Raw genomic sequence first — 22,697 nt, 5'->3', positions numbered from 1 at the left:
CTTTTTTCGATCTCCTCTACACATATTTTTCTCGGAACATGAACATCACTTTTTCATGTTGATGAAATTTGATCAAATCATGCTGAATATGCATATTTATCTTATGTTACCTTATCATGAAATGTATAAGTATGTATAATTTAATTTAATTGATCTAATTCTGTAAAAGAAAACAAAAACAGTCTTTAGTTTTCCACAGTTCTGTATTGTCTTAAAATACAAATCTCAAACACACAGAGACACACAAGTACAGAGACACACAGTTTGGAGCTGGACAGTGTGAAGATTTATTCCAGTGAAGAAGCTCTGGTCTCTGTGGACACAGAATAACACATGATGATCACATTCTGATGATCTACTCTGTTCTACATGTTTAAATACACTTATAGCAATTGTTACTACAATAATGGACCAGAACAGAATCACAAGAACATTAGAAGTGTATCTGCAGAAACAAAACTCACCATGTGCTGCTTTTCTTCCTCTAAACGCAGTAACAGGGAGGGCATCTGGTATAAAGTCTCCTAGTGCCACATCACCCTGTAGAAACACAATAACTGTTTCAATAGAAGTACATTTTGAAAATTTCTTTTAAAATCATTTGAGTTGGTTTACTTACTTTGTTCATCTGTGCTCTGTGTTTTGTTGGTTCTCAAACATCTTCCTTTTATCTGAAACATCAGCTGTAACATTCATGAACTTCCCCACAGCTCCAGCAGAACCTGGACGTCACTCTGTGTTTGTAGACGACTCTGGAACAAACACATTCACATCTGATACAACTGTCACACTCTTGTAGATGGACAGTCAAAGACAATTAGTTTCAAGCTGTCCTTACATTAACTCTAATTTCAAATAAAACACCACAAACATGTTTTAACAATGACGACATTCTAGGCCGGAGAAGCACATAATAAAATCTCTGAAAAGTCTCACCTCCAGATCAGCTCTCATAATCCTCCTGCTCCACACTGTGTGTCCTCTGCTCATCCAACTGTCCTGTGTCCTGTTACATTTGAATTTTCCCGCCAAAGGTTTTGGGGAGGAGAATTCCAGAGGGAGGAGCCTCACCAGAAATGATAATAAAGTCATGTTTCCTCAACCTGATTAAAACATGCAGGTCTCACATCGGCCACAATCAAGCGATGTTTGTAAGATTTAAACATGCTTGACAGAGAAACGTAAAAAAGTGATGTTATTGTTGTCAAATTTGTTTTTGCAATTTGAGGAACCCCCCTCGGACCATTTTTTCAGTGTGTGGTGGTTCCTGGTGGTGGTGGACGTCTCTCTACTCCTGGTGTAGACGGCTCCTCTGATGGTGCTTTCTCAACTGGTTCACCTGTAATCAGCCTCACATCTTAATATGTGTCGTTTTTTGTGTTTGTGTGTGTGTGTGTATGTGTATGTGTGTGTGTGTGGGGGGGGGCTGACCTGGTCTGGAGCAGGTGAAGAGCTGGAGTTGAGCCTCAGATCAGAGGTGTGTGTCTGCACACACACATTAATCACGTCTGTGCTGTGAGTGTGTGTGCAGTGAGTGTACCTGCCATAAACCCTCTACAAACACTACTCCAGAGCTAACGGAATTCTGGTCAACAGCAAAAGTAGGTCGTAGACCTTTTGAACCAGCTGTGTATATATGTATATACACACACACACACACAACTCATATATGTGTTGGTGTGTGCGTGTGCATGTGTGTAGGTGTGTTGTGTGTATTTTAAATATTCAGCCCAAATAATTTCAAGTCCTCACATTCAACAGTCAAAATTCAAAGTGTAAAATTTGCTGTGAAAAAAAATTGCAATCGATCCAAAATGATCTGATCTAACTTTGTAACTGCAGGAAATGGTGCAGTGAAGTGATCTGATTGGTCAGAATGAGCCTCATCAAAACCTTGTCTTTTTTAATTGTGTAAGCCCCGCCCACAGGCCAAGAAGAAACAGCCTCTGTCCTCCTCGCTCTCACAGGATGCACACTTCTGTCTTGAATTTGAAACATATACAACTAAAATTCAGACTGGATATTAATTCAAACATGTTTTTTCAGAGTTAAAAAAAATTCAAAGTGAGAAATTCAACAGCATTTAAAATTCAAAATCTAATGGAACAAATGATCCTCCATAAACTTATGAATTTACAAAAACATAAATAATCTGCTCATGAATCAGTCCAGAAACCATGGACAATGACATCACTGTCTCTAATCGAAAGGGAAGCCTTTTTGTTTTGTGCTTTATCTAATGCACGTTAGGATGATTTTCAAGTGCAACTCTGTCCTTGCTCCACTCACAAGATACTGGAGGCACACTGTGTTCCATCTGAAGAATCACACTTAAGTATATGTTTAAATATAACATCTGACTCATCAGTGTTCGGGCTGTGGATGTGAGTGGATGTGAGTTGGATTTCCGGTGGACCCGTCAGAATAAATCTGCGGGGAGGGCAAATAGAACCCTGGCCAAGAGCGCGGGCAAGAAATGAGACATTTTAGATATAAAATAACAATGAAAAACACAATGAAAATAAAATACCAAACAAATAAATACATAATAAAAGCATCCAGGGCATCTGCAGCATTTTGAAATGAGGTGAAGTGATTCTAGCAGTTTTCATAGTTTGGATTCTGTTTATAGGTTTAAATGAAGAAAAAACTGGACTCTGCTTTTACTAGAGCGGCTGTGACACCAAAAGCAACACAGTGTTTACAATCTTTTCTGAACAAGATTCCAGAAAATATAAACAACAGAATGGATGAATTTTTATGTTTAAATTCAACCACCTTCTGTCATGTGACCAAAAGAGCTGGACAGACTGAGAGATTTGTCTCCTGAATGACAAACAACTACCCAGTTCAAGCTCAAATTGAAATGTAAGAAGCAGCGTCTCATGACAGACATGGTGTAGCCTATTGTTTAAATCTGAGTCTGAGCAGTTACATGTTCTTGATGGTTCTTGATGCCATTGGTCCTTCAGCCTCATAGACTGAGTGTCAGAACTGGGCACGTGGTTCTTAAAGGAAGCTGTAGTGTTGTGCTTCATACTCATTTGTCTCATGGCCTCACTGATAAACATGTTGTGTCTTAAAATCCACTATCAGCAACTTAAACTAAAACAACTGGACTTAGTGAGCGTTTTCTCTTCAAATACATTCACCGTTACAAAGGTCAAGATAAGGATTGATTTGAATCCTGCTGTTATAAAAGATCATAACACCAGGAGGAGCTGTGGAGCCAACAGTACATACGCAGAGTTATGACATTTTTACCACAGTCAACATCAAAAACCTTAAATACCTGAACACCTCCCTCTGTTTGTGTGTGTGTATATATATATATATATATATATATATATATATATATATATATATATATATATATATATATATATATATATATATATATATATATATATATATATATATATATATATATATAGTATGGGCTCACTTTCAGCTCCATTGAATAGCTCAAATGTGATGTAAAACGTGTCTCTCTGTAAGAGCTGGTGTCATTTTGGTCTTAAAATCTTTGTATTTTCCTAAATCAAGATATAAACATTAGTAACAGACCAGTCCGGCGCCTTCTTTCCCCGAGGTCATTCCCTCTTGTGTTAGCGGCAGGTTTGATTGACAGCGTTACCTTCAACAGCCTCGCTCCTGATTGGCTCTTTGGTTGCTATGATACGTGCAGTCAGAATTCCTATTATGGAACTCGTCTGATTTGCCCCTATAACTGCAAGCCTGGCTGAGCTTCATTTGACTGTAGGTGACGCCACACTCACTTAGTCCACGTGTCCACGTGTTCATACAGTCTGTGATAAATCCACAGCATGACATCATGACTGAGCCGTTCCCTCAGTCACTTGTTCCATTTCTCCTGTGTTTGCCTCTTTACACTGTTTATTGTGACGGCTCCAGCATCATCCAGTCAGATGTTATATTTGGTCACATGTACCCCGTAACCCTGAGGGCTAGTAAGATTCTCATATGGTTTGAACTGTTGAAGAAATACATCTTCATTTATGGTAAAAATTTCATAAAAATACTAAAAAGCTTTAAAGACAGTGATCATATTGAGTGAAAAGTCTAAAGTGGTTTGGGGTCAAATACCAGAAAAGCCACTGAAGAAAACCCCCCAAATTCTATTGTAAAAAGTATTCAAAAATACAAGAACCTTTTGTTGTGATGATGTTTGTGGAGATGTACTGTACAGGGGCCGGTCCCTCAGCTCTGGAGTTTGAAACACTAATCAGTTTGTTTAGTTTTTTGTTGTTTCACAACTTAACATTCACCTGCAGAAGACACATCCAAGTGTGTCTCATGCTCAGTACTGCTATAGTGCACAGCCCCTAATAAACAAACAATAAACAAAGAAACAAACAACACGTGAACAAAGAAATAAACAATAAACAAACAAACAAACAAACAAATAAATAAATAAAGAAAGGACACATCCAAGTTTGTCTCATTCTCAGCTTATGGACATTTCTCATGTGAAGCTCAGAACCTCCAGAATTCCCTCCCTGAGCTGCAGAGGCTGCACTAGCACTGACTCATGATGGTGCAGGTGCTGGGGTTTAGGGAGAGACCGTTCAGATCAGAGAGAGGTTTTAAAAACAGATCTATCTGTTTTTACTGTGGATCATTCCTCAGTGTTACCAGTGGAGGGAGACAAACACCTGTTCCCAGAGCCAAAGTCCACTCACGGCTCAAACTCCAGAGAGCCACACTGGGCCTGCAGGACTCCCCGTACCAACACCACTCACCTGTCTTTATCAGGACTAGATGCTGGTGAGTGTTTTTAGGGAGGAGAGGAGGGAAGAGAAGGAGAGAAAAAAGGAGGAGAGGAGATGTGGATGCAAGAACCTAGGTTTGGTCTCAGCTTTGGTGGGAACATTATCAGTTAACACCCCCACTGTATGTTTTATAAAATCTTTTCAAAAATACACAGAGTCTGAGCAGGTCCAAAATGAGTGAGAGGTGGTTTCATTTTTCAGTTCACAAAATACACAGTTTGTGTCCATTGTCCTTCTAAGATGATAGTTTAGTGGAGAACAGTGATGTAGAAGTTAGTAGTAGATTTCCCTGTGCTTGTTGGTGATGAGATATTTGTGAGGTCATGTCCAAACATTTTTCCATGGAATATTGTCAACAGAGTTCGGCTGCTAACTGTGCACGAGGAGGGCTCAGTTTTGGGAGGTGCACTTGTGCTGATAGTCGCTATTTTTCCACGGCGACTCATTATAAGACAAGTTTAATAGAAGATGAAGCTGAGTAAGTTCCTTTTGAAAAGTTTTTCAGAGTTTAGTGCAGCGTCTTCACTCACGTCTGCTCAAGTCGACATCTTCAGGTGCGGCCCTGTCCTGTCACTTGCCCAGTTTAATCTCCTGGCTCCACAATTGACATCACTCTGTTACAGCCAATGAAACAGCAGCAGGAGTAACCCTGTCGTCATATCACTGAATACATCTCAGAACGTCTAAGAAACTAAATGTGAACTAAAATGTGTTCAATTAATACTACTGAGTTTGGAAAAAATATAATAATAAATGTATTTATTTGTTTATTAAATAAATGTCGGGACAATTTTGTCTTCCTCAAATATCGGTTGTGACATATCCTGACCGTCCCTGTGCAAACCTACACCCTTGTGTGGATGTGTTTTGCCTGGAATGTTACACAATATTTCTTTAAAGGCCCATATGACACTATTTTCTGATCTGTGTTCTAATGTCGCTTCCTCAACACAAACACACCTGGAGTTTTGTTTCACTTACACGTTTAACACACAAACCCTGCACATTTAGACTGAAAACAGATGTTATTTTATAATACAGGAAGTGCTCCACCGTGTTTTTACACTCTGTAAACCTTCACTAGAATAATTTGGATCATTTCAGATCTGGGACTGACAATTTCTACTGAACTAAAGGTAAAAGGAGCTGTTCACTTGAAAACTACAGCTTCATGACATCACAAGGTGGAACAGAGCATTTTGAGCTTTGGAGATGTAGACAGACTCATAATAAAGTTACTCAAACATGTGTGAATGAAACAAACACAACTCCAGCTCTGTTTTTGAGACATCAACATTCTAACTTCGTTTAAAGCTCATTGACACCTGGCCCTACTGACCACAGACTCCATCTTTCTCTCCTCTCTCCCCCACTTCTCTCTCTTCTCTCTCTCCCTCTCTTCTCTCCTTCCCTCTGTCCCTCTGTGAGTTTCTGGTGACTCATGTTGACTCAGTAATGTCCCGTCATTATCAGCTCTGTCATTAGTGGCCCTCTGCACACGTGCTCAGATGACCTCAGTGTGCAGCGCATCACGGGGAGTGGCTGGAGGAACATCTCTGCTGCAGAAAGAAAACCAGCGACCGAGTCCCTCTAGACCCTCCGCAGACCCTCACAAGAGGCTGCACGAGCACTGATCCATGATTGTGTGCAGGTGCTGGGGTTTAGGGAGTGACCGTTCAGATCAGAGAGACACATTTTAGATTTAAACCCACTGCAGTTCTGCAGCTCAGGGAGGGAATTCTGGAGGTTCTGAGCTTTCACATGAGGCCTGTCCACATACTGAGAATGAGACACTTGGATGTGAAGGTTCAGTTGTGTTTGTGGTGCCTCTTTATGACCTATAAGTATCCTATAAGTAACAAACTGTGGCCATAAGCAGAGACAACACAAGCTCATTTATTTCACACTAGAAATGACATTTCTCAGTATTAATTGTCTTTGAAGTTGTTCACTCTAAATTATTTGAAATGAGCAAAAGGAAATTCAATTTGTGAACTGGACAAAAGTTTATTTGGTCGAATACATTTCTCAGCTCATCCAAGCTGCTTCTTCAGTTGTGGTCAGACGCTGGTGGACACTTCCTTATATCCGCTGAAACAGGAGCTAACTACACTGAAACTCCTCTGAAACTAACACCCACTTGTTTACACTTTCTGTTAGTTGGCTAAGTCTATTAAACTGCACTGAGTGTGGGTCATATTAGCAGAGTCATTCAGGCCCCTGATGGGAGTTTTCACACCTCTGGTCCTGACCTGCTCCCCCTGCTGTTCTCTTTGTTTCAGGTTTGAGGATGGAGTTGTAAAGAGGAGACAGATGAGGTCTGAGGCCTCCATTTCTGTTCAAGGAAGGATTCTCTTAACAAAACTAGCCTCTTTATCTCCCCTCTCAAACCAGTTCAGTTCAGATCTGTACCTCACTGTCCTCAAAGGAGCTTCATCACCTGTAATGACCTTTAGGAGACAGTGAGTCATTATGTCGTTTATAATAAACTCATGACAGATGATGAGGGACGTGTGGGTGGAGGTGGATCCTGGTGGAGGTCTGTGCAGAGGGTCCTCTGGGTGGAGGTCTGCAGCCACACTCTTGTACACTTCTTGTACAGTACAGTGAAAGTAACAGTCATAAATATAGTACATCAAATCAAATAATTTATTTCCATGTACATAATCACTGTATTGATACTTTGGAGCTGATGTCATCAACAGTTTCTCAGTGAGTCACTCTCACCTTGTGGTTGAAATCAAACTCCTAAACGGGACCATGAACACTCATATTGATCACAGGCTCCTGAGAATGTGGTTTAAATGAGTTTTCAGACTTCAAACTTTTTTGTCTTTGTCTCCATGGTAACTCCTAAACATTTCACCATTAGAGGCGCATGTAGAACACCCCCAGCGTGATGTCACTGCCAGTGTCAGGAAGGTTACTTTTAAAATGTATTCTCCTACAGATTTACAGATTACATACCCCAAAATGTAGTTTGTAACGTAATCTATGAAGTTACTTAAAGTGAGAAATGTAATCTGAATACTTTGGATTACTTGATTTGTAGAGAAGCAAAGAAGAGGAAATCATAACATAAGATGTTTTATCTGCTAAAAGAAAATAAAAAGCCCAGACTTTACTGAACCAAATTAAAAATATGACTGATAGAAGATGAGGAAACACGTCCACACAGCAGGATTTAGTCCTGTTAAATCCTGTTTAATCCTGTTTTAGAAATGGTTTAGTCCTGGTTTAGTTCTGGTTTAGTCCTGGGTTTAGACCTGGTTTGGACCTGGATGTAGACCTGGTTTAGTCCTGGTTTAGCCCTGGTTTGGACCTGGTTTAGTCCTGGCTTTAGTCCTGATTTAGACCTAGTTTAGACCTGGTTTTAGACCTGGTTTGGACCTGGTTTGGACCTGGTTTTAGTCCTGGTTTAGTCCTGGTTTAGACCTGGTTTTAGACCTGGTTTAGTGTCCGGCAATGAGTGGAATTACCGAGAAAAAAAAAAAAAAAAAAGATTTAGCCCAAAATGTGAAAACAGGAAAATCCCTCTGTGTAATCCATGTATTTCAACAAAGTAACTGTAATCCAAATACCACTCAATTAAACAGTAACTGTAATCGAATACAGTTACTCATCATTTGTACTCAGATCACATATTTCTGGTACATGTAATCTGTTACTCCCTGACACTGGTCACTGCTGTGTGTCAGCTGTACACCGTCACATTAGACAGCGGTAGTTCCCATGGAGACGTGACCTGTGTGATACTCGGGCGGTTTCACGTTCTTCACATAACTCTCGTGATCATGTCGTGAATCACTGCGGGGAGGCACGAGAACGCGATCAGTTCCTCCCGTGTCCACCGGGAGGGGCCCTGCTCACAACAGAACGCACACGGAACTCTTACGCACGTGGACGCGCACCCAGCCTGTCACTCAAAAGTCAGCCCAGCGGCACATGAGGCACTGTACTGTACGACAAGACGCGCCGTGTCCCCCCGGATCCACCGAACACTAGGACTGTACAGAAACCAGACACCCGACAAAACACACACATGGAAGAAAACCAATCAAACTAGCACTATAAATATTCATATTAAGAACAGTTGTTTCCTCTCATCATTTACTCACCAAAGGTCCTATTTGGAGTGTTTTGTAGATGAATCCCTATTTTCACCTCCACGTGTACACGCCCACTGTGACGTATGCACTTCGAGCTCCAATTTTTTGTTTGTTAATCAGTGATACAAATAAATAAGGATACACATGTATGACGGACAGTGGCTTTCCTGAATGTCAAGGAAAAGAGCACATAGACTAGTGTACATGGACCTGGTTTAGATCTGGTTTAGTCCTGGTTTAGTCCTGGTTTAGACCTGGTTTAGTCCTGGTTTAGTCCTGGTTTAGTCCTGGTTTAGACCTGGTTTAGACCTGGTTTAGACCTGGTTTATGGTCTGGACCACTATGGAAGTTACCTGGACCACAGAGGGATTACACACTCACATAAGAACACATGGGAATAGAAAAGAAAGTTCTATTATTTAATGCAGAAAAACACATTGTATTGTCTAAATAAAGTGTTTTATTATAATCATTGCATCTGAGTCAGTATTGAACATCGAGTCTGTTCCTGCTCCTCAAGTCTTTGTTACTGAAATCGAATTTGAAAACTTAGCATCGTGACAACCACTGCTTTAAGACAATTAATGTTTATGACATTTTAAAGCTGTTATATTCTGACGGGGCTGATACTTGTACTTACATTTTTTTTTATAAAAAATAAAAAAAATATAAATTTTTGTTTGTCCAGAAATCTGTAACCCACTTATTTTCTGTCAAATCAACCATTCTGAAAACAGAATCTGAAACAGTTTATCTTCAAATCCACAAATAAAAAAATAAAAATAAAAAAAAAAAAATATATATAATAATAATAATAATAATAATAAAAATCTTATAGGATTTTTGAATTCCACCTGGACTTTTTATTTATTTATTTTTGCCTCATTACAAGTCTCTAAATCCCTAAATCTCATGTTTAGCTCACTGTTGTGTCTCTCAGACCGTCCCCCTGGACACCTGCTCCACCTGCTCCACCTGCTCCACCTGCCCTCATATTTACCCCCAGAATTTACACGCAGTTTGAAATCTGACGTTCCTCTGTAGAACCTGAGAGCAGAGACAGGTGGAGGAGAACGCAGACCAAAACTCTAGAGCCTCAGCTTCACAGAGTCATTTGTCCGAGCTCAAAAAGTTTCACAAATAGATTCTCTTTCATGTGATCTTAGTCTGATAAAGCCAAAACTAAAATCTAACCATGTTAAAATGACTTTTGAATTTAAAAAGTTCTATTAAAACTTGAGTAAATTTCACTTAACAAGCAAAATGATGATGGAACAAGACTTTTCATACCTAAAATATGAAAATAAATACATCCCACTGCAGTTTAGAAAAACAACAACTCTGCACTTAAAATAAGAAACAAAATCAAATGTTGCTTGATTCAAGAAAAAAAAACACATTTGACTTGTCAAGTTGAAAAAATGGTCCGAGAGGGGTTGCTCAAATTGCAAAAACTAATTTGACAACAATAACATGACTTTTTTACGTTTCTCTGTCCAGCATGTTTAAATCTTACAAATGCCGCTTGATTGTGGTCGATGTGAGACCTGCAGGTTTTAATCAGGCTGAGGAAACATGACTTTATTATAATCTGTGGTGAGGCTCCTCCCTCACACTGGACACTTCACACTACACTCACCAGGAGGACAGACAGAGGAGGACACAGGACAGAGACAAGGAGGACAGGACAGGACAGGAGCAGAGGACACACTGAGGACACACTCAGGACACAGGACAGAGGACAGGAGACAGGACAGGACACAGGACAGAGACAGGAGCAGAGGACACACTCAGGACACAGGACAGAGACAGGAGCAGAGGACACACAGTGTGGAGCAGGAGGATTATCAGAGCTGATCTGGAGGTGAGACTTTTCAAAGATTTTATCTGTTTCTCTGGACTAGAATGTCGTCATTGTTAAAACATGTTTGTGGTGTTTGATTTGAAATTAGAGTTAATGTAAGAACTGTTTCCATGAGACAAATTGTCTTTGACTGTCCATCTACAAGAGTGTGACAGTTGTATCAGATGTGAATGTGTTTGTTCCAGAGTCGTCTACAAACACAGAGTGACGTCCAGGTTCTGCTGGAGCTGTGGGGAAGTTCATGAATGTTACAGCTGATGTTTCAGATAAAAGGAAGATGTGAATGTTTCAGATAAAAGGAAGATGTTTGAGAACAGAGCACAGATGAACAAAGTAAAGTAAAACAAACTAAAATGATTTTAAAAAAAAATTTTCAAAATGAACTTGCTACTGAAACAGTTATTGTGTTTCTACAGGGTGATGTGGCACTAGGAGATTTATACCAGATGCCCTCCCTGTTACTGTGTTTAGAGGAAGAAAAGGAGCACACGGTGAGTTTTGTTTCTGCAGATACACTTCTAATGTTCTTGTGATTCTGTTCTGGTCCATTACAGGTTCTTTAAATGTATTTAAACATGTAGAACAGAGTAGATGATCAGAATGTGATCATCATGTGTTATTCTGTGTCCACAGAGACCAGAGCTTCACTGGAATAAATCTTCACACTGTCCAGCTCCAAACTGTGTGTCTCTGTACTTGTGTGTCTCTGTGTGTTTGAGATTTGTATTTTAAGACAAAACAGAACTGTTGAAAACTAAAGACTGTTTTTGTTTTCTTTTACAGAATTAGATCAATTAAATTAAATTATACATACTTATACATTTCATGATAAGGTAACATAAGATAAATATACATATTCAGCATGATTTGATCAAATTTCATCAATATGAAAAAGTGACGTTCATGTTCTGAGAAAAATATGTGTAGAGGAGATCGAAATAAGTTTCAAAGCCTAAACATCATTTTATTTTCATGCAACAGCTTTTTATAACTTTTTTTACGCAAATCCAGTGACCTTTTTTCCCCCAGTGTACTCAAATAAAGCCAAATGTAATTAATTTAAGTCACTTTAACTTGGCTAGATATTGCTTTTTGCAGTGAAAACACACGGTTTTTTTTTTTTTTTTTTTTTTTTTTTTCTTTTTAACTTAGATTTTTTTTCCTCCCTTCTGATTATGATTAGGCTCTGTTTCATCATCACATACACTATTAGAAAACACTTCTAGCATCTTGTAAAGTGTTTTATTGTTACAAATAACTGACCCAAATCAGTTTTACCATGACTAAAACGCCACAGATTCCCACGGGGCCAGAGCAGAGAGCGTGCACTATTTTTTTTTACAGTGCGCCGTGCGTCTTCCCTATTGTGAGTGCGCCTGGGAGCGGAGCGCGGAGGGGCGGTGCTGCTCCTGTCCCCAGCCTGCCTCACTCCACTCTGCGCCCGGCTACACTCCACATCGTACCGGAGCTCCCAGTCCCTCCACCGTGTTTCCAATCCTACTTTTTAATCGCTCTTTTCACTTTTTTCGTTGGAGCATCCCGCGCAACGAAACTTCCTTAACCCATCGGGACATGTGACTGGACAACCCCGCCGCTTCTTTTCGTTTCTTCCCCTAATCTTTTCCACACTTCTCCAACTGTTTCCAAGCGTTTACAGTTCGCGAAAGACGACTCGAAGAACGAAGAACGACTTGGAACCCACTCGTCGTAGAACAAGAAGCGACTTTGACGAGGAGCCGACGCGAGAGACGAAGAAGCGGCGGCACAGCGCGGTCAGTCAGAGCCGAGAATCGACGCCAGGACTCGGCCAGCGGTGGGGGGAAACATGCCGCAGGTGGACATGCTGCTCGTGGTCTTCGTGCTCGTGTTGCTGGGGGTGTGCGTGTACGGTCAGGACCCGGCTTCCAAGCTCGTGTCGGACCGGTACGTGGTCTACTGGAACCGAACCAACCCCAGGTAAGAGACCGGGAGCGGCGGGGCGAGCTGAGCTGTGGTGACCCGGGGGTGGCGCGGCTTGTGCGGCACGCTGCATCGGCTCACACCGGGGTATAGATAGGTTTTGAATAGACTCTTGTGTAGCCTATGGTTGAGCCTATGCATACTGATTAAACAGAGCAGGTCGATATGAAAAATAAAAACAACAGCCTGCGTAAAGCTCTCGTATGTTCGGAGGAGATGTTTCAGATAAGTCAGTTAAAGTCTTTCTAAACTAAAAAAGCTAAATTGCACAGCCTATTTAAATCCGTAAAGGCAAAAACAATGCAAGTTTGCCAAAGTTCAAACCACTCCAGGGAGCAGCGGAACTTCCTCTCAAGTGTCACCCGGGCAAGGCGCTCTGTTTGCGGCATGCTGCCAGGGCACGCATCGCTCTGTCTACATTGTGCCAGTTTTTTTTTTTTTTTCTCCCTCAAGTTTTAGAGTGAAACTTAACAGACTTCTTGTATATGTAATTTAAGCGTTTAACTCACATTTGAATGAGTTTAAAGTAAGAATTACGCAGACTGACCATTGTAAACAGCACTGAAGTGTGGTGCGTTACGCGTCTGTGCCAAATCTGACCCGGGGCGAGAGGCTCTTTACGCGGCGTGCGCACAGCTTCATTCACCGCTCTGTCACAAAATGGATTACAAATTAGTATTTTAGTTGTTTGAAATTTCAAATTTATCAGACACGAATCAAATTGAGTTTCCTCTGATTGGCGTTGCCTGTTGTTTTTTGGCTTCCACCTTTATCTGACCATCTTATCCGCGTATCAAAATGCATTCGTCATTTCCTTAGTTTAGTTAGTGAATGTCGTGACCTACTTGAGTGAGATGATTTGGATGTAGGCCTTGTCGGTGTCTGTGTGATTTGTTTTAACGGTTAGTCTAGAGTTTGTTTCTTGAACCTTGTGGACGCGTAATTTTGTCTTGCTGGAGTGGGCAGGCTGCTGTGTTTGAGAAAACTAAGTAGGCTTAATACTCTTTTAAACCACCATTACACTTTCGAAACAGTGAAGATGGAATAACACGTAAAATAATGAAGAATGAAGAATGATTTGACTCGTTCTGACCCTATGTTTTCTTTTGTAAGTAGATGCTTTGGTACATTATTATTTGATTATTGTGCATTGATGTAACTGGACTTATTTTAACATTTTCAAGCAACTTGTTAGAGTTCCACCAGTCTGACACCGGTATATGATCAGCTCTGATACTGAAAAATAAACTGGATTGGATATCAGCTTCAAAATATCGGTTCAGTCGATATCCTGCTCGGACATTAGGGCTGGGTATCATTAAGAAGCGGCCGATACGATACACAGCTCGATACATAGGCCACAATACGCTTTTTGATACGGTGCACATTTGATTCAGTACGATTCGATACAATATATTTCAAATCGGTTCGATACGGTTCAGTGGAAAACGTCTAATAAATTATTTTAAGTCTGTACAAAGTGAATATGAAAACCACAGTGAAAATACCATCACAACTGTAGCTCTTACACAAAATAATTTAGAAGAATATAACTAAAAACACTCTTGGTGATATATCGATACAGCAGCCCACGATATCAATACTGTATCATTAAATTAAACAATACAATATATTGGTATTTCAATATTTTTGCACCTCCCTATTGGACATATAACCTGATGTAATAAAAGTCTCAGAATGTTTGGACTTTTATTTATTCAGAGCTGTTGTGTTTGCCTGGGATCCAGGATACACACTCGGTCTACACTTCACAAAGATGTGAGCGTGCTCAGCCGGGAATCTTTATCAGGACTGAAAAAGCCAGATCGCTGCTTCCTGACTTATTACGGAAAAATCATTTCGCCTCATCAAATTGACTCAAAACAATACAAAATATCTGAATTTTGCATTGTTTGCATTGTCACTTTAGTTTCTCACTTACTGTTTCCTGTTTGGATGTATTTCAAAGCGCGGTGTGCTTTTTACTGTCTGAGAAAAGTAAAATGTAAATGTAAAAAAACAACAATTATTTCATTATAAACAGTTTGCAGTGGTCCAAAGTTCTTCCTCACTTCCCTTCTGCATTCAGAGCGTCCTCACTACTCACCATGATGACTTTATAAGCAGAGTGGAGTTTTGTCATGACAGTAAACAACAACAACCAGCATGTTAACACACAACTCCTGGTTCTTTGACAAAAAAACTAATGCAAACACTAGGATACATGGCAAAGTAATTTTGACCCTAGGAGCTGCTTATACACTTGTTGTCCTGCTTGTCCAGGGCACATTTGGTGTAAAGTCCCTATAATACCATCCAGTGCCTCCTCATTTTCTTTTCTCTCCAGCAACTAGATCAGGAATCAGAATACACTGGACGGTTTGCAAGAACCCTGGAAGTTGTAGACCGTGTACTGGCCAGTCAGCTTTGTTTGCTGTTGTGCTGGCAATTACTTGGACACCACTGAGTGTTCCGGTGTGAGATAGTATTTTGACCCCGGGGTGAACATTCCTCTATAGTAAAGTGACCCCCCCATAGGATTGTGACTCCTCTTACTTTTTTCTTTAGTAGTTACTTATCTGATCATTATTTCTCCTGTCATTTACTTTGATTATATATTGCTACATATTCACAAACTTTTAAGGTGTTTTAAGGAATGTTGTAACGTAACGTATTGTTCAAATTGCATATCCATAAAAGTCTTGTCACTTTTTAGATTGTATTTTACATTGTTGTGGTTTTTAGTTTGCTCTGTTCAGATAATCCTTCATCATAATGTCAATTTAGGCAAAGGTGTGTAAAAATAATGACCTTGAATTTGGTCATGTTGTGTTTTCAGACATGTTGTTTCGATCATTCGTCTGTTGGGTTTGTGTTCGTCTTCTATGTTTTTCATGCATTTAAGAAAGAACAACACACACAGAAAAGGACTTATTTATTCAACACATTTAAAACATACACATGTTCACACGTCACACATTTGTTTTTGATTTAGAAACATTTTGAACATTCACTGACTCTGTTTTGTGTATCAAACTGTAACACGTCTGTGCCTTAAGTCCATCACTCATCATGTTGTAGCACGAAAATATGAACACACATCTTCATGTTACATTTTCATCTAATGCAGCAAATGTCTTTATCTAAGAGTTTACACATCACAACTATAATCAACATATTGGGGGTTAGATTATTATAGTTACAGGATTTTGACCTTTTTTATATATAATTGATCATTGTCAATATACAACTAACATGACTTCTTACTTTACATCATCAGAACTATAATAAACACGTTGGGGGGTCAGATTATTATAGTTACAGGTTTCTCCTGTTTAACTACTCAGTTGATCAGCTCTGTCTATTTGAACAAGATTCCAAATGATTAAACATCACTTTGATTAACCAACTCATTAATAATTACTTGTCTCATTTACAGTCAAATATGTTTAAACAACTAAGTCATTTTTTAACATTCAAAAGTTATAATCGACATAAAAATGCATCTGCACAGCAAAAAAGTGGAGTGTTAAAATTGACTCTCACAGAATCAATTGTAACATTTTCTCTGTGTTTATATGAGTCTTGAGTTAATTTAACATTTTTGGAAATGTTAATTAAGTAACACTGGACCAAAGTTCCTGTTTAACCTCAGAATCAAGAGTTATATTCATGTTTTGAGAGTAAACAGATAACACTTTGTAGAGTTCTCCTGGTTTAGCTAAACAACACACAGAGGGGTTTTATTTTTACACTTTATTTTAGTTAATTTAAAATGAAATTATGAACGAAACTGGTTCAAACTGGTTTTCTCTGGTGGGTGTTTGAAGTGGTGGGTTGAAGGGCCAAATGAACACTTAATGAAGTTGAATTAACTCTAGGGGAAGTTGATTTAACTTCAACCATATCAACTCTGGCAAATAACCCCAACTCCAACCTCCATTTAACTTTCAAATAGTTAAAGATAACACTTTTTGTGTTATAAACAACAGTGAAATATTTTAACCCTCCAGTTTTTGCTGTGTGAGTTCTTCAAAAAACACTTAAATATGTCAGTATGTTTTCAGTTGCAGATATAGTATTAATATTCAAAGTTTTACTATAGATTTCAAGTTCTTTATTAATAAAATATAGATTTTCATGGGGGGTCAATATTCTATAGGGGGTCAACATACTAGAATAGGATTCTGACCCCAGTTTATGGTATGTTGACCCCGGGGTCACCTCACCATGGATTCAAAATCCTATACCACACACCGGCGCATTACATACATCACGACCAAATAGCAGCGATTGGTTAAATAAAAAAAGTATCCGCCTACTGTCGAGTGAACGAATCCTAATGCTGCGAGTTCACACGGTTTCCACCAAGTGAAACCTGCTGATGAATCAGGTTACTATATTACACACAACTGATGCAATATTAGTCTTTTTACATCTCCAAAGCTCTATTCCACCTGGTGATGTCATGAAGTGGTTGTTAACAGGTACCTTTTTTTTACCTTTTAGATCAGTAGAGATTGGAAATTCCAGAGCTGAAATGATTCTAGTGAAGGTGTGTGAAGTTTAAAAACAAAGTAGAGCACTTCCTGTACCACCACATGACATGATAAGGTGGAACAGTTTGAAGGTCTGTTTTCGACGAGGAAACAACATTATAACAAAACTTGAAATACATAGGGGAAAAATCCAAAACAGGAGCTTGAAGCCACTGGTTTCAATATTTATTTTCTTAAAGTAGTCATTTCAGCTTCTTAAATGTGCTCAAAGCAATGCAGACTTTACATTTCAAGTTTATTTAGCATCTTATCTGCATATCTTTTTCCCATTCTGATGTAGATCTCATGCCAGTTGTTGGTCACCTTGTGGTCAGACTGGCCGGGGTCGCTGACAGTGGGCGCCCTGTTCTTATGCTAACGTACTTTCTCTTCTCAATAGCAGCTTTTGTCCACGCAGATTTCCACAGGCACAAAGTGAAGCCGTGAGGGAAGACAGTTTGTTGTGGAGAAAATCAAAACCTTTAAAGTTTTATAGTCTCGCAAACAGCCGCGTTGTGAAAAAAGGGAGCAGAGGTTTGTGACGGGCTTTACCGAGGCGTCCAGCTTTTACAAGAGCTTTAGAAATGGGATGATAATTGTGTGGTAGTTTTTAGGGAGTTAGTGCTTTATTTATTTATTTATTATTATTATTATTTATTTTTAAAGGTGCACTGTGTAACTTTTCTAGTGCTTGTTTGCTTAGTGATAGAAGAGTTAAGGGCTGCAAAGTAATAATATCTCCATGAAGGCGAGCAAAGGTGGACTAAACCAGGACTAAACCAGGACTAAACCAGGACTAAACCAGGACTAAACCAAGACTAAACCAAGACTAAACCAAGACTAAACCAAGAATGAACTAGGACTAAACCAGGACTGAACCAGAACTAAACCAGGGCTGAACTTGGGCTGAACCTGGACTGAACCAGGACTGAACCAGGTCTAATTAAAGACCAAACTAGGACTGAACTAGGACTAAATGGCGACAGATCATTGATTGATTGATTCAGGATTAATAAAGACTAAATCCAAACTGAACCAGCATTGGAGGAAGTGTAAACCAGGACAAAGTGAGGACCAGATCAGGACTAGACGAGGACAGAGCTACGGTTAAACGGTGACTGAACAAAGACTAACCCAGTACTGAACCCGGACTTCATCAGGTTTAAACCAGGACAATATCAAGTCTAAAACATGCCAAAGTGAGGAGCAAACCAGACCTAGTAAACAAAGCCCTAACCCGGACTTAACCAGGACCAAACAAGGACTTCTCAGAATTGAACCAGCTCGGGTCAAATGGAGGCCAAACCAGGACTGAACCAGGACTGAACCAGGGCTGAACCAGGGCTGAACCAGGGCTGAACCAGGGCTGAACCAGGGCTGAACCAGGACTGAACCAGGACTAAACCAGGGCTGAACCAGGGCTGAACCAGGACTGAACCAGGACTGAACTAAGACTAAACGAGGACTGAACCAGGACCAAACCAGGACCAAGACCTCAGTAGGTCGTAGAATAAAGTGAAATGTTCAAAGTCCTCTGAGTAATGTTGTCTGTAATTCTAATTGTGAGTGAAAAAGGGAAATTGCCTGCCTCCATGGATTTGTTCAGATGGTTTTTGTGATGTGAATATTCCTTGCAGACCACTTTTGTAGATCATTAACAGTAAAACAAAGAGAGGTTGGTGTTTCGGTGTCAGGCGTCAGTCCCAAACATGTCAGCGCAGCTCTCCTGACGCTCTGTGTTTACATATGAATCCAACTCAATAAAAGTCACACAGGAGGAACCGGTCCTGAGGAGTCCGACCCTCAGGCGTGCCCTCCAACACACCACAAACACAACACACACACAAACACAACACACCAAACACAACACAACACATGCTCATGCTCATGCTCATGCTGCCCCCTCACCACTGTTGGGCAAGTGACTTTAAAACTGTAATGTGTTATTTATGACTTGTTTCTGTCATTTCAAAGTATATAGTTACATTACAATATTACTGTATTTAAAATGTAAAACATTACATTACTATTGGATTACTTTTAAATTACTCTCACCAAAATAATTGCGAAGATGCTGAACTTTTACACCATATATGGACTGAACCAGGACTGAACCAGGACTGAACCAGGACTAGACCAGGTCTAAACCAGAATGGAACCAGGACTAAACCAGGTCTAAACCAAGACTAAATCAGGACTAAACCAGGAGTTATCTTGGACTAGAACTTGGCTTTCGCTCGTGATCACGGTCTACACGGGCGCACTTCCGGTGTTTCACCGCTGCTGATATTGCAGGGATTTTAGCTAATTTGTATGAAGAAAAACAAAAAACCCACCACTTCAGTCCAGGTTAAAGAAAAGCATTGTACTGTGTTACTGACATTTTCACCAAGTCAAATATTACCACTTTTTTCCCTGTAATGTCCAACATTACTGCGTGACAGCAAAAGGCAATGCATTACAGTAATTTGTTACTTTTGTAACATGTTACTCCCAACACTGCCCCTCACAGACCGCACAGAAAGGGCGGTAAACTTCTCATCTCCCATCTACTACTGGTCTTTGTAATAATTGTGGTGTTTTTTTGTTTAAAGGTGTCTCTCTGCGTCTCTCTGGGCTCAAGGAACTGTCTCTTTCTCAGTATATGAACCTCCAGAGTTCCCTCCCTGAGCTGCACAGGCTGCACTAGCACTGACTCATGACTGGTGCAGGTGCTGGAGTTCAGGGATTAACCGTTCAGATCAGAAAGACACATTTTAGATTTAAACACACTGGATTTTACCATTGAAACTGGCAACCCAAATGAGAGAGTCATGTGAGGCTCATCCTGCTTCCTGATTCATTCAGTTTAAACTATGTTTGATTGAACTGATAGAGGTCAAGTTTATAACATTTGAAAAGAAAATCTTGCATACAGTTCCAGTTAACCATGAAAAAACAACTAGATAAATAACTAGACTACCTTAGCTATTTTGTATAACTACTTCAGTAGTTCATTATTGTACTGAGGTCATTTGAAGATCAGAGCTGTGAGACTCATAGATGTACTGTATGTGAAGACAAATGCAGTATAGTCCAGGCTTTCTAATAGTAAACTCACTTAATAGGACAAGAACTACTGAGAGGGATGATGTCATGACTTGTTACCCAGACAACACCAGGATGGAGTCTGATTGGACTGTGCACTGTGCCAAAAGGCCTGACTGGTCCATGCACCAACGGAAAGGCTCTAAGTCTAAACCTCAGTCGACTTTCACTCTAGTTTGTGTATAAAAGTCATTGTACAGGTGTAAACACTGAGTCTGTGCACGGGAATTTCAGCACAGACTCCTTGTACAAGTATAACTTTCTAATATTGGAATAAGTAAATTATCTGGACTTTATTTCTGTTTCTCAAACATAAGAGGGAAATGTTTTCCTCAGCACAACCTGATTTTGGCTGGATTGGAGTAAATGGAGCTCGCAGAGGTCAGGTGGGAGTGAGTGAGCTGGGGAGATGACTCAGATGTGGAGCAGGGTCCAGCTCTGATTGTGTAGACGAACTCTGGCTCATTTATGTCCTGCACCGACTGGCTCTTTGCTCTAAGTGAAGCCCTATAAACACAAGGGGCTGTTCACACCACAAAGTTTTTTGGTCAAAATGGAGAAGTTTGTATTCGTTTTGGCCTTTCGTCCACACGGAGCGTTTCAGGTGGTGACAAAAACTGTGTTTTTTGAGAACGGGTTCCAGAGTGGAGAAACACTGGCGTTGCGTTGTCATGTGGAGAAATAAACCACAGCTTTTGGAAAACGATGAAGTCACGATCCCGTCATCGCCAGGGTCCTCTGACCGCAAGAGCGTTGCCAAAATGGGACAGGTGTAGCCTACGGAGCCGCTCCCATCCCCCAGCAACCGAGACACTCACTAATGTTAATGTTAAGAACACGCACCACAGGTTACGCGGATCAACTACGTTTACACTGAAACTAATCCGCGTATCACCGTATCAGAAACGATCTACATCCAAACACGTTGTTTCTGTGTCCACAAGTCTTCGCTATCCACACAACTTTGTACATATTTGTTTAAGTTTTACAGAAACGAAACTTAAAACCGCATGCCTAATTTGCATAAACTAAGCACTCAAAAAAACAGCTCACTATTGTGCGCTGATGCGGTTCAGCTTCTGTCGGACTAAAGAACATGACTCAGTGGTGGGTTCTTGCAAACAACTTTTGCAAAACAAAACAGCTATATTTCTGGGATACATCTAAAATAGGCTAAATGACCTCATTGCATTGATCTGATACTCTCACGTTGTCATAATGTTTTGGCTGATGTGTCGTAGCCTTTCTCATGCAAACTACAGTGGGCCTAGCATTAGCCAGCCCCTCATGTGTAAGAGGCCTTTGTCCCGGTGAAAGCAGCTCTTTTCACATGCACACAGCAATGGCTTTCCACAGTCCTGCTTTACGACCTGGTTTTGTCCTCTCAAAATACAGGAAGCGTCTGCGGCCTCTCATGGAAAACCTGTCCAACCAGGAATATGTCTTTTTAAGTCAAGACATAAGATGATTATCCAAACAGAAGATCCACCAAAGTCAACCTGGTTTTGTTTTTTTTTAGCAGTTCTGTCTCTGCTTTTTCTACGCAGCAGTGTAAAAATAATGTCCCTGTAGTTCATTAAAGGTCCTACATTACTCTTACTCTTGAACTTTTAGCCATGATATTGTTCCCTCCTCAAAAACCGACCTGGAGCTGTAAAAACTGAGGCACTCAAAAAGTACAAAATAATTAAAAGCCTTTAATACCGCATGGCAGATAAAGTAAAAATTAACACTAACCCTTGATTTTAACTTTATCTGCCATGTGGTATTAAAGGCTTTTCATTATTTTGTTCTTTTTTAGTGCCTCAGTTTTTTCAGCTTTGTATTTGAGACCGTTCCCTACACTGCCTCCGCTCAGTTTCATTTCACTCCAGTGACTAGACCAGGAATCAAAATACACTAGACGTGCGAGTTCGGGCACCAGCCAATCAGTGAAGAGCCATATATTCAGTGTTGTCAACGATTCCCGAGATTGAGGATTTAAAGCCGGAATAAAGAGAATGTTTGGTGAATTTGATCAAGAGGAAAGACGTTAATGTCCTTCTTCCTACGAGATTTGGGAAAAGAGTTAGCCCCGTTAGTGGTGCATTACATATGTTACGACTAGGGACGGGCATGATTAGTCAATTAATCGATAATTCATCATTAAGAATTTTGTTGATTACGTTCATTTTTAATCAAACTGAATGTAGGTTTCTGTGCTTAGCGTAGGGTGGCCAAACGTCCATTTTTCCACAGACATGTCCGTTTTCCACGTCCTGTCCTGGCCATCCGGGTTTTTTTTTATAAAGTGATGCAAATGTCCGAGTTTTCATTTCCTTTCATTGGGCGATTAAACTGAGTGTCT

General features: G+C 40.1%; 1 protein-coding gene and 1 long non-coding RNA gene across 2 annotated transcripts in view; one reads left to right on the top strand and one right to left on the bottom strand.

Moving 5' to 3' along the window:
- Positions 1–258: 258 nt before the first annotated feature.
- LOC129408897 (uncharacterized) lies at positions 259–651 on the bottom strand. The gene is made up of 3 exons (XR_008632142.1): positions 620–651; positions 465–540; positions 259–313 (listed from the first exon to the last, which is right to left on the bottom strand). It is a non-coding gene; the product is annotated as an uncharacterized LOC129408897 (long non-coding RNA).
- Positions 652–12,193: 11,542 nt separating this feature from the next.
- The window catches only part of LOC110159933 (ephrin-A5b-like), a 116,856-nt gene continuing 106,352 nt past the window's right edge, over positions 12,194–22,697 (top strand). Inside the window, exon 1 of the mRNA XM_020924531.2 lies at positions 12,194–12,722. Coding sequence (XP_020780190.2) covers positions 12,592–12,722 — 131 coding nt within the window. The 5' untranslated portion in view covers positions 12,194–12,591. The remainder of the gene's footprint in view (positions 12,723–22,697) is intronic.

This window comes from Boleophthalmus pectinirostris, unplaced genomic scaffold (genome assembly GCF_026225935.1).
Source record: "Boleophthalmus pectinirostris isolate CB_2022bp ecotype Guang Dong unplaced genomic scaffold, ASM2622593v1 HiC_scaffold_18, whole genome shotgun sequence".
Taxonomy (NCBI): domain Eukaryota; kingdom Metazoa; phylum Chordata; class Actinopteri; order Gobiiformes; family Gobiidae; genus Boleophthalmus; species Boleophthalmus pectinirostris.
Note: the sequence above shows the minus strand (reverse complement) of the source record. Positions and strands in the feature narration are given on the sequence as shown.